We start from the raw sequence: 13,037 nt of genomic DNA on the forward strand, positions 1-13,037 counted from the left end.
TTTACATTGATTGGAAGTTGAATTGTAACTAGTTAAAAGTTCTGTTATTTTTTTGTAGCACTGAAGAGTTATTATTTTTATATTTTATTTTGTTGTTTGTTTTTCAGGGATTCTGTATTGCTAGACATTAAAGTTGCTTAGTATAAAAAACTTTAAATTACTTAAATTCATTGTAGAGAGAAAAAATAAAGGCAAGAAACAAATGGAAGGTCGTTTACATAGTAGATTTGGATAATGCCCTGCTCAATTTCTTCTTACTGTTCAGTCAATTGGCACATTTGAGAGTGACCATATCTCATTTTATTGTGTTTTTGTTGGTTTTATTTCCGTTTTCTGCCCATAACAATGGATCCTGTGAAAGTTAGTGATACAGGGAAGGAAAAGTGGAAAACGGTGACAACAACAATTGAGTTGAAGGAAGAAACAGTTGTTGAATACTAAAATGTGTCAGGAACGGAACGGAAACACGACCCAATTGGGTTATGTTTCTCACAAGTTTTATTGAAGGAAAGAGGAAGGGCTGCGCCCACGATCCGGTGTATGCTGGACACGGGAAGGAAGTCGCTCTCATAATCTGATTGTGATCCGAACACGGAAGTGGATCCTCCGTAGCGAGCGATGGCGGTGTCAGGGACGGCAGAATGGGTCAGTAGCTGGGACTGGGAAAGCAAGGCTTGGTCGGGGTCATAAACGAGTCTCACTCAAGGACTGAACAGCCTGTACCAATAGTTTGGTACCCCAAACTTCTATGGAGCCTTTTCAGTGAATATTTCTCAAGAAAACCAAGCATAAAGTCTGATAGGGATGACACCCATTGACCTACTGTTTCATGCAAGAACATTACAACACTGCTCCTTGTCAGGACCAGAACAGAAACAGGTCACACTTGCGTTACATTTCTCCCAAGTTTTATTGGAGGAAAGAGAAAGGGCTGCGCCCACGATCCGGTGTTCGCTGGATGCGGAAGCAAGTGGCTCTCGTATTCGGATGGTGCTCCGTAGCGAGTGATGGCGGTGTCAGGGACGGAAAAAACAAGCCGGTAGCTGGGACAGGAGAGGAAACGTGGTCAGGATCAAAACGGGTAGTAGCCGGAGACAGACGGGAGCAAAAACAGGACAGGTGGGAGTCAGGGTCGTAAAAGGCTTGCCCAGTATACACTGAGGTTCGCAGACGTACTGACAACATGGGACTGACAGGAATAGGGTTCAAATAGTGACAGGGAGCCAATCGGAACTCGTGGCGGTTGGCGCCAAATGAGCGGGCACAGGTGATTCACATCAGTAATCATGACAAAAATGTACCAGTGTCTGTCATTTAAGAGATGCTGAAAGATATATATTTAACGTTTAACCAGTATATTAACTTTTTAAATACATAATTAATTAACTATTGACAAATATTTTGAATTTATTTTAATTTGTGGCTATTTGCAAGCAGTTTTAGGGGGTGGCTTATATGTAATACAGGCTTATATACAGGGTTGGGTAGGGTTACTTTAACCAGACATGGGACCAAGTCACACATGTGCAAGTCTCAAGTAAGTCCCAAGTATTTTTTTCTTGGGCAAGTCAAGTCAAGTCAAGTCACAGGCTGTGTCAAGTCAAGTCAAGTCAAGTCCTGTAATAGGTCAAGTCAAGTCCAAGTCAAGTCACCTTTGGCGTACTGTTGTAATTTTAGCTTCAGAATCTGATCTTAATAAAGTGAAAGGCAATATATAAGAAATCAAGTAATCATCCTTGGCTAATGTGCCTAACCTGTAATAAAATATTTGTATCCTAAATACTCATGTTCAGTAAAATACATCATAGACTCAAACAAACAGTGATATCGTCAGTATTTGGTATTTATTGACAGAAAAAGTGATCTGTAGATCGAAACCCAAACTTTTACTTTTTTTTTACTTTTACAAAGTAACAATAACAGCTAAAACAAATACTAACTTACAGAGGATTAAACTGTCACATTTCTCTTGCTCTTTTCTTTGCAGATTTCTCTCTCACACGCTTTCTGTCACTCACTCAAACAGTATATCCATAAGTCAATCCCTTTTTATGAGGAAACAAATAACAGCTAAAACAAATAGCTTATTATTATTAAACTTTGTTACATTTCTCCTCTCTCTCTCACTCACACACTCACACACACTCACACACTCTCACTCACTCACTCACTCACTCACTCACTCACTCACTCACTCACTCACTCACTCACTCACTCACTCACTCACAATGACACAAATTAACTCACTCACTCAGTCACTGTATATCCATCAGTCATTCCCTTTTTACAAGGTATTGCATTTGCAAAATAGAAGATTAGACAGGGTCTTATCTGCAAGCCGAGCTCGATGGGGTCTCATAATGATTCCACCATGGCTGAAGACTCTTTCCACTGGGGAACTTGAGGCTGGCACTGACAAAGCTTTCATTGCAACAGGAAAAAGGGCAGGGAGGACAGCCCTGTTTGCGTCCCAGAAGGACAGACAAGGCTGCCCACAACAAAGAGAAAAATAGTTATTTAGTTGTGTCTCTGGGTTGGTGGTTGGGTCCTGCTTGCGGCGTTTTTTGTAGCCTGAGAATAGGCCAGTGCTGTCTTCTTGCTGGCTTTCGCTTTCCTCCTCTAGGAATTCAGGACTCTGGGATGTTGTGTGAGGTTGCACCTCACGTAGAATCAGATCTAATTAAAACAAAGAAAAAAAAGGGCAAGCGTAAGATCTCATGAGCATTATTCAAAATTGAACATCCACAGTTTGATACGCTTGCAAAATCATCTCTAAAATGGATTATAATACTCATATAACTGTTTTGAATTACATTTCCATAATTTGATAATGGTGACACGCCTAAGTGTACATCACGTTAAAAAAAAAAAATCCACTGACCTTTTACCATGTCAACAATGTTATTCTTGACATCATCGGTGACAAGCACATCATGCTGAAGCCACATCATGGAGAAAGCCGGGTCCAGGACAGCTGACCTGATGTAGACTGGGTCTGCAAATGGCAGCTCTTCCCCTGATGCAGCTGACAACATCTTCACATTAACGAAGATTCCCCGGAACCGTTTCTTCAAAGAGAATTGCAGGCTATGGATCATGCTTCCCAGGAAGCGCACTTGCGGCTTGAGTCTTTCCAAGTGGTGGTTAAGAGACAATACACAGGGGAGGACAGAGCTAATCGTCACAATCTTCTCTCCCTGAGTAAGATCAGTGGCCTCTGCAAATGGCTGTAGCACATCACAAAGTTCCTTCATCAAGTTCCACTCCCTAATTGAGAAGACCAGCTCACTGTGTCCCGTGTTCTGAACAACACTGCACAAGTCCTGGTGACTGAATGAGAGCACTGCCTTGACTTGTCGGAAAGTTGAATTCCACCGTGTGTTTACAGCAGCGGGTATCCCTCGCTGATCAAACTTCTCCTCAAACGCATCTTTAAAGGTGCTGGATGTATGCAAGAGAGAGCTAAGCTTGGAGCATTTTGCAAAGGAACTGTTCATGATCCGTGCATCCTTGAGACCATCACCAACAGCTAACTGCAGAGTATGCGCAAAGCATTGCTGACGTTTAGGGCTTCCTCTGTTGATTGTGCGGTCCACAGTCTCCCAGTCACCTCTGGAGAGGTCTTCCCACAATTCTTCATCATCCAGATTGTCATCATCGGTTACTTCGTCATCTTGATCCTTCGGAAAACAGACTGAAAATGCTCGCTTCATATTCGCAGCATTATCACAGATTATGAAGTCGAGTTTTTTCCGAATGCCATAATCCTCACACAGGGAATCAAAGGCTTCAGCAATGCGCTCTCCTGTGTGAGATCCCTTGAATCTGCTGCATGCCAGCAGGTATGACTTCAGCATGACTCCTTCTGAGGTTGTTAAGACATGGCCAGTGACTCCCAAAAAGCCGCGCATCCTCCTATCTGACCAAATGTCTATGGTAACCGACACATGGTCTACACCAGCAAGAATCACTTTGATCTTTTCTTGCATGTCTGCAACAAGTGATTCTATTGTTGAAGTTATTGTTCTGCGGCAGATAGGCTGGTATTTGGAGTCGACCACAGACATGAAGTGCCTGAAATGTTTATTTTCCGTCATTGAAAGGGGCATGCTACATCCAATCACAAGATCTGTAACAATAGCATTGGTTATGGACTTCTGTTTGGGATGATTTGCTGAATATGCTTCCAGAGGACGAGACTGGATGAACTGTGATATTGCAGGCTGTGTAGTATCAGTGCAGGCGTTTCTTGTCCTTTCATACTCTGCATATCTGTGAAGCAGATGCAAAAACAAGAATGAGATGTCCTGTATGGTTGGGCAGACATGAAATCATGACATATGGTTAAAAAAACAGTTGTTTGAAACTTTCTGTATTTTTTTTTATCTATCTTCTGGATGATATTACTTAATATCAAATCAACTGTAACTGAAGCTTTTACCACATTTTTTTACTTTTTTATGCTCATAAAGCTGGTATATCTTAACCATGTGATAGTTAATAAATAAAACAATTTATTTAACATTTCCAACCATGAAATCAAAATTTTTAAAGAAAATAATGAGCTAATATTTATTTTTATACTAAAAAGTTACTAAAAAAAAACTACAAAAAAAACTTCCATAATTGTCGACTTAGTGGTCTTAATTATAAGATTGGATTAACATTATTGTCACTATTTGATTTGGAGACTACTGGCATAACTTTTGATCTAGCCTGCACGATTGAGGCGGTTTTAGCGTGATGACGTTGTAGTCTGATTGGTTGTAGCATAGTCCAGTAGTACACAGAGGCATTTGATCAACGCAGCCTCTCGGATGGTTGGCCAGACTAAACTCGTGTGATGAGTTTATCACACGTTTATCACAGTTTATTAATAGTCGCGATAGCCAGGCTTTATTGTTGCACTTTTATTGCACTTTATTGTTGTCAATGTCTACGCATAGGACAGTGTGGAACGTAATTTCGATTCCGTTTTATGTCAAGTACATTTGAAGGAACTGGCAAATAAAACTGACTTTGACTTGACTATGTACGATCAGCATGCCTGTGAAAAAGAGCGGATCCCCCTGCAGCTGCCGCCAACCCCACACTCTCCCCAATCGTGGAAGGTGCCCTTTTGCCAACACTTCCAAATTATATGCAGATTGAGACTATAACATTAAGGCAAAGACACATTTTTCGCTCCAAAAATAAAATTTTAAAATTTCCGATTCTTTTAAATGGTAAAAAAAACGATTTCGTCTCGACAGCGTTCCATTTTAGTGTTTCCGTAACTGAAATGAAACGTACTTGCGATTGGTTGAAGTCTCCGTGTTGACCAATAAACGCGCTCCTTATAAAGGCGTAGGAGTATGCCATTGTTCATTTCTCACACGTTTTTGCCGAGTGTTTAAAGAAAGATGTCCGAGATCGAACGCAAAGATGCTCCGCGAGTTAAAGAAATTGCTAAGATCGTAAAAAAACAAGTTTCGATCGGACTGGTTAGAGAAGGAATTATCTACAAATGTTGGTGACCCCGACGTGATCCAATGTAGCGAGCAGAGACGGGAGTCGTAAGCGGAGTGTCAAACAAAGGTGCCAACGAAAGCTGCTTTAATGACATTTAAACTGGCGATAACAAAACAAACACGAGAGTGGCTAGAACCGGCCGAATTAAGAGTCCCCCTAGGAACTCGCTAACTAAACAATGGTTCCGTGGGTGAATTATGTACAACCCACTACAGTACTTTCATTTATAGATAACATCTTCTTCTATAACAAAGACATTTATGGTATGTTCTAATATGAGTTACTTTTCATTTGGTCATGATACAATTATTTGTTCATGAAATTTGAACTCTTCAACATGATTTATGTGTTAACTTAGTAATCACATGAGTTAGATATGATGATATTCTCAGTGATAGTTTTTAATAGCAAAGGCAGTCCAATGTTTTTTAATGTGACTGATTTTGAGTTGACTTAAACTGTAATTTTATATGGGATAGTTCAAAATACATTGAAAATGTATGCTGTTGTTTTGTCTATTTCTTTGTCATCTGAGTGCATTGAAAGTACTTAAAAACACGGAAAACCCATGACCTCCGGGGGGCTTCGCCCCACTTCTCCCCCCACCAGGGCACTGCCCTGGACCTAGCTGGGTGCCCGCGGCCCCCAGACCCCCGCCTAATTTTCAGATAATTTCACTTTGGTCAAATCACATCCCTGATTTTTGATCATGTACAGTGCACGTGTCCTTCTCAACTTCACCGCTTAGCCTACCCTATTTTCTCAATTAGACAGCCCGTTTATCCGTAGCTCCTAGCTCAATATGCCTGGCTTGTCTTTTGCGTTACCCGTTGTAGGATAGACGAGGCACTATGAGCACAAATGCATTCGTTTTACTCAAACATACTGCAATGTTTATAAAAGTAAATGAATGAAGCATCATTGACGCAGGTTACGATAACCTCTCGTCTCTGCATAAGAATGTCACAATGATAAACTGAAACCCCCCTGTGCAGCGGCTAAATCGCCCTGCCGCTCACTCTTAGCTAACAACCAAAGAGTAAGCAACTGGACTTTTTAGAGATTGAGCTGTAGATGTTCCTCATGGAAGTTCCTCAAGCTCAAATTAGAAGTCCAGTTGCCTACAACTAAACTGTATGGATAAAATGACCTGGGTGAATGACAATATTCACAGACATTAGCCAACATCCAACTCACCAGATATTAACACATTGACAAACAGATATTAACACTGACAAACACTTACTGGGCAGAATGGCTCTTCAAATGTCGGATGAAATTTGAGGTGGTGGTCTGGCTGTCCGAAATTTTCCCGTTGCAAAATTTGCACTGCGCTGTTCGCCGTTTACCTTCTTCACAGAAGTTTTTGAAGCCAAAAGTTACTACCCTCGGAGCAGACATGCTGACTTCAGGTGGTTGCCGTGGAGGTGTGTGGCGCATGGGCAGAGTGGGCGTGACATGAGAGCGTTTCTCAGCCCGCATCCCGTACTGTAATTGTCAACATTATTTAAATAATGAAATATATATATATATATGAACACGCAAGTCATTCAAGTCATCGTGGCTCAAGTCAAGTCAAGTCCCGAGTCTTAGATTGCCAAGTCCAAGTCAAGTCACAAGTCATAAAAACAGCGACTCGAGTCGACTCGAGTCCAAGTCACTAAGTCTCAAGTCCCCATGTCTGACTTTAACTTGATTACTTTCAATTACTTTTGGATTACTCCAATACCAAATATGTTGATAAAAGACAAAAGAAACTAAATATGAATAAAATGACTAAATTTTGTGCAGGCTTGGGGAGTAACGGAACACATGGAACGGCAAAAATGATGTTGGCAAGCTGTTTGGATTTATTTTCATTTTGTTTCTGTCGCATTTTATGTTCGTTTTGCCGGAGATCAAAGAGATCAAAGCCAGGAGAGAAAGCTTACCACGTGTTGTGAGTGATCATTTTATTCACATTTAGTTTCTTTTGTCTTTTATTAGCATATTTGGTATTGGAGTAATCCAAAAGTAATTGAAAGTAATCCGGTTAAAGTAACCCTACCCAACCCTGCTTATATAGGAGTATATATGATACTTGAAGTCGTTTTGGGTTTGCTGGTCATTTTGTTTTTGGCTTGTTGAGAACCAGTGCTTTAGACCTTATCTAATCTCCTTGTTCTAGTGATTTTTTATTTTTTTTGCCAACTGACTAGCAAGCTGTGACCCTCCATGCCAACACGGCGGCACGTGTCTCGCCCGGAACCTTTGCACGTGCTCTTACGGCTACGTTGGACCCAGATGCCAAATCAGTAAGATATTTCCCTCATCAGTAGTACAGAATCTTTCATATAAATATTTCAATTCCCCTTGTGTGCCAGTGGTGTGTAATCGGCACTGCGAAAATGGTGGAGAGTGTGTCTCACCCGACGTGTGCAGATGTAAGCCGGGATGGAACGGACCGACGTGCAACTCCGGTACGGTGCGACGGTAATTGTCTTGGTGACCAGGGTTGGGTTGGGTTACTTTTACTGGATTACTTTCAATTACTTTTGGATTACTCCAATACCAAATATGATAATAAAAGACAAAAGAAACTGAATATGAATAAAATGACAAAATTTTGTGCATGCTTGGAGAGTAACGGAATACAATGGCAAGCTGTTTGGATTTATTTTCATTTTGTTTCTGTGGCATTTTATGTTCGTTTTGCCAGAGATCAAAGAGATCAAAGCCAGGAGGGAAAGCTTACCACGTGTTGTGAGTCATCATTTTATTCATATTTAGTTTATTTTGTCTTTTATTAGCATAGTTGGTATTGGAGTAATCCAAAAGTCATTGAAAGTAATCCAGTTAAAGTAACCCTACCCAACCTTGTTGGTGCGATGTGTAATAATGATGTCACTGTGTATCAAGCTGAGTGCAGTCCAGTGTGTCTCAATGGAGGAACGTGCATCAAATCAAACGTCTGCGTTTGTCCCGTCGGATTTTACGGCTTACAGTGTCAAATTGGTGAGACTTTACGGAATATTCTGACTTTTTTTATTTTTCATTGATTTCTGGATTCACATGACAAAACTGAATGAAAATATTGAAGGTACAGTAGGACCTCGGTTATCGCGGTTAATGGGGAGCAAAACCACCCGCAAAAAGTGAAAATCCGCGAAGTAGCGACGCCCCTTCAAGAATGCTTAATTTTTTTTTTTTTTATTATTTTATTCTATTATTATTATTTTTTAGACCCGCGAAGCTCTGAACCTGCGAACGTCGAACCGCGAAGTAGCGAGGTCCCACTGTATACAGATAATTAAAGGGACAGTGTGTATCATTTAGCCCAGTGGTATGAAAAACTTAATTTATTAAAAAAACAATATTGATTTAAATAATAAGCAAAAACACATGAATTATCATATAAACATATATATATACAGTGGCTTGCAAAACTATTTGTTCCCCTTTAACTTTGTGACCTTTTGCCACATTTCAGAATTCAAACATCAAGATATAAAACTGTAAATTCTTATGAAGCATCAACAATAAGTGGGACACACTTTATTGGATATTTTAAACCTTTTTAACAAATAAAAACCGCAAAAGTGGGTGTGCAAAATGATTCAGCCCCTTTACTTTCAGTGCAGCAAACTCAGAAGTTCAGTGAGGATCTCTGAATGATTCAATGTTGATCTAAATGACCAACGATGATAAATGGAATCCACCTGTGTGTAATCAAGTCTCTGTATAAATGCACCTGCGCTGTGATAGTCTAAAAGGTCTCTTTAAAACACAGAGAGCACCCGGGTAAAAAATTAGAAGAAAAATGGTGGGGTTTGGTCATTTTAAGTCTCATTTTAAGTAATTTGTATTCTTCCTTGTGCTTTGTAGCACTCTTTTTCAGTTGGACTACACAATACCTGTAAGGGTCAAATAATACACACTGTGAATATATGATCAACACAGGTATAAAAGGTTTAAATATTTCTGTACATTTACCTCATGATACTTCATCCAGTATATCTCAATATATTTGATTTTTCCCCTTTACATCGACAAAAGAAGATCAAATTATTATTCTTATTGTAATTTTCTTAAGGGTTTGAATTATAATAATACGGATTTGAATTGATATTGTTCTAATTTTTCTTTTTTTTTTTAAAACTACAATATGTATATTTTATTATGTCTTTCTTATTTTGAAGAGACGAAAAAGATCTTGTTATATTTTCATGTTTTTTTCTGGAGTAAAAATGAATATCAACTCCTACCGGGATAGACAGGATTGATATCAAAACAGGATATCGAAAATAAACAGGACAAACTAGACGGGAGCGAATCTGGAAACCGATATTAAACAGGACAAAATAAACGGGAACAATTACCGGACAGGAAATACCAACAGGAAACAGGACCGAGTCAAAACCAGCGTCTTGAGGGGCAGAGGTTCGTTGGCGGACTGACAAAGGAAGAGTGAGAGCACTGTGCTTAAACAGATCGAAAGTCATTCTGTCAACAAGCCGCAGCTGGCGCCACACGGGCGGGGTAATTGGGCACCATGGCAACCGTGACACATATGGCTAAATAGTAATTTCATTATCAGTATTTATTTGTAAGGCATATTGATTAACTCCAATATCATACATTTTACAATATAATAATGTACCGGTAAATGCAAATATTACATTTCATTTGGACTCTTAATCATTAAATACGTATTACGTCATAAGTTAAAAACTTTGAGGTTCTCCAATTTGTTACTGCCGCTAAGCAATGTTCCCTCTAATTTTCCATGGGTCTGAGCGTTCACACAAAGTCGGTGAGCAACGCTTGAAACAACAGTGAGCAACCATAATTACAAGTGTGGCAAGATAATTAATTATCAAACATGTCCAAAACTTGACATCAAGTTCCATTTTTCTGAGTTTCCGGCAATGCAAAATGATTTTTCTCTTTTGAATGAATTGACTCATGTACTATTGCAAAGGTTGTACGGCCTACAAACGTCGTGTGTTCTTACAATTCTTCCACAAGATTTCCATTTCTTTTTATTTCCTGATATATTTTGTCGCATAATATTAACATTTTTAGGGACTTATTTAGTCGGTTGTAAGATACAGAACTGTACTCAATCATATTTTAGTGGAAGTACAATGTTGGCAACAAGATTCACTTGATATAATTGGAATTGTTTTTTTCTACTTTTTTTAAATTCCTTTAAAAAAAATCTGATTGTGTTTATTTTTTCCGAGCTGTTACTTTTTTCTTTTCGTTCTCTATTTACTTTTTTCCTAGATTTCTTTCTTTTCTTTTTTCTGTCTTTTTTCTAAATGTGGCAGTGGCTCAGGAGGTAGAGCGCTCGTCTTGGGATCAAGAGATCGCAGTTCGAATCCCGGCTCCTCCGTTGTTACATGTCGAAGTGTCCTTGGGTAAGACACTGAACCCCTAATACCCCCAATATGCAGGTTAGCGCCTTACATGGCTGCACGGCCGCTATTGGGAAATGTGAAGCACACTGTAAAGCGCTTTGGGAAGTCTTGACTTGAAAAGCGCTATAGAAATGCAGATCATTTCATTTCATTTTCATTTCTTTTCTTCTCTTCCTTTTGTTTCTTTTTTTTCCTCAGCTTTTCACTACTTTTTTCATTTTGGTATTTTTTTCTTTTTTGTTCTATTACCCCCTTCCTTTAAGTCATTTTGTGCATAATTTTACTTAATATTTGGTCATGTTGGGATTAAAGAAGCAAAAACAACCTGTAGAGCCGTTTAGGACCTGAAAGAGCCGGTTCCTTTGAGTGAGCCGAGCTGAAGAAGCCGGTTCTCGACAAACTCTACTGACTTTACTCAACTTCGTTCTACTTCGACTCAACTTCAAAATCCCGCATTTAGGACACAGCGTCGGGGAACCCGTGTACTTTTACCTTCATGCACTGTAACTTTGACTTAAGTCGCTTCTTAATTAGTCATTTTGAGCCCTCATTTTTGTGCGCTGGCTAAATCTTCTTGTGCGCTGAGAATGTGCGCGCAGTGCGCAATTGCGCACGCGCACAGCTTAGAGGGAACACTGCCGCTAAGTAACATTGATGTCTACGCTAAAATGCTGCATTTGACTGCCGATCTACCAGTACAAACTCAGTGATTTACCGGTAGATCGCGATCAATGCACTAAGCAGCACTGCACTACACCATACAGCGACATCTAGGGGTCAAATCGTATACACTGTCTCTTTAAAAAACACATTTTAGATAAATATTTAACGTGTGTTGTTTTATCTGCATGTTGGTTAGCCGTGTGCAGCCCCCCTTGCAAGAACGGAGGACAGTGCATGCGGAACAACGTGTGCTCCTGTCCCGAAGGCTACACGGGCAAACGATGTCAATGGAGTGAGTTCTCTTCACAAACACATACTGATCACGTGTACACGAACACGCAACATGTTACGATGTTTGTGTGTGTTTTGAAGGCGTGTGCGAGCCAACATGTATGAACAATGGCAAGTGCATAGGAGCCAACACGTGTTCCTGTACGTCCGGCTGGGGGGGAAACAGATGTCATTTACGTACGTATGCAATCATATTAATGATTTCAGTATATGCAGGTACTGGCGTTGTCATGAACCAGAACAGGGTCAGGACCCAAACGCGTGACGATACTCACACAAGCCTTTATTTTACGGGAAATGGGGAGTCATGCATGTTAAGAAGCCGGTCTGGCGTGAAATGATGGGAAGCCAGAGGCCGACGAGATCGATACCAATTGGCCGAGTTGATATCGGAAAGATGGGGTCGATACCAGACAGGAAGAGAAAAACAGGATAGATAAAAAAACAGGATATCGAAAATAAACAGGACAAACTAGACAGGAACGAAAACTGGAGAGAATAACAGACAGCACAAAAATAGATGGGAACGAAACTGGAAACCGATATTAAACAGGAAAAAAATAAACGGGAACAATACGGGACCGGGAATGTCAACGAGAAACAGGACCGAGTCAAAACCCATGTTTTGGGGGGCAGATGTTTGTTGACGGACTGGCAAAGGAAAAATGAAAGCACTGAGCTTAAAAACACGGAAAGCTAATCTGTCAATGAGCCGCAGCAGGCGGCACACGGGCGGGGCCAATTGAGCGCCATGGCAACGTGACAGGCGTAGTCAAGATTTTATACATTTATAAATTCATTTTTATGAAATACATGCAGTATTCAGAGTTGGGCCAATTGAGCGCCATGGCAACGTGACAGGCGTAGTCAAGATTTTATACATTTATAAATTAATTTCTATGAAATACATGCAGTATTCAGAGTTGTACCGCTCGACTGCTACTACAACTATTGCAACGTCAACTATGTAATGTGACCCCTGTTACTACTTACTAATACTGTATTGTAATACTATAGAGAGAATTGCTTGAAATTATATTTTTTGGGTTCAGAATCTAATTCGGTGGTTACCATCAGATAGGTTTCACAGGTTCCATCCATCCATTATCTGCACCGCTTATCCTCAGTAGGGTCGCGGGGGGGCTGGAGCCCATCCTAGGTATCTTCGGG

General features: G+C 40.1%; 1 protein-coding gene across 1 annotated transcript in view; it reads left to right on the forward strand.

The window, feature by feature from the left end:
* The window catches only part of vwde (von Willebrand factor D and EGF domains), a 35,547-nt gene that overhangs the window by 17,645 nt on the left and 4,865 nt on the right, over positions 1 to 13,037 (forward strand). The window contains exons 10-14 of the mRNA XM_088328128.1: positions 7,710 to 7,805; positions 7,875 to 7,970; positions 8,410 to 8,505; positions 11,773 to 11,868; positions 11,949 to 12,044. Of these exons, the coding sequence (XP_088184254.1) occupies positions 7,710 to 7,805; positions 7,875 to 7,970; positions 8,410 to 8,505; positions 11,773 to 11,868; positions 11,949 to 12,044 (480 nt within the window). The remainder of the gene's footprint in view (positions 1 to 7,709; positions 7,806 to 7,874; positions 7,971 to 8,409; positions 8,506 to 11,772; positions 11,869 to 11,948; positions 12,045 to 13,037) is intronic.

This window comes from Urocampus carinirostris, chromosome 2 (assembly GCF_059441175.1).
Source record: "Urocampus carinirostris isolate Australia breed hairy pipefish chromosome 2, RoL_Ucar_1.0, whole genome shotgun sequence".
Taxonomy (NCBI): domain Eukaryota; kingdom Metazoa; phylum Chordata; class Actinopteri; order Syngnathiformes; family Syngnathidae; genus Urocampus; species Urocampus carinirostris.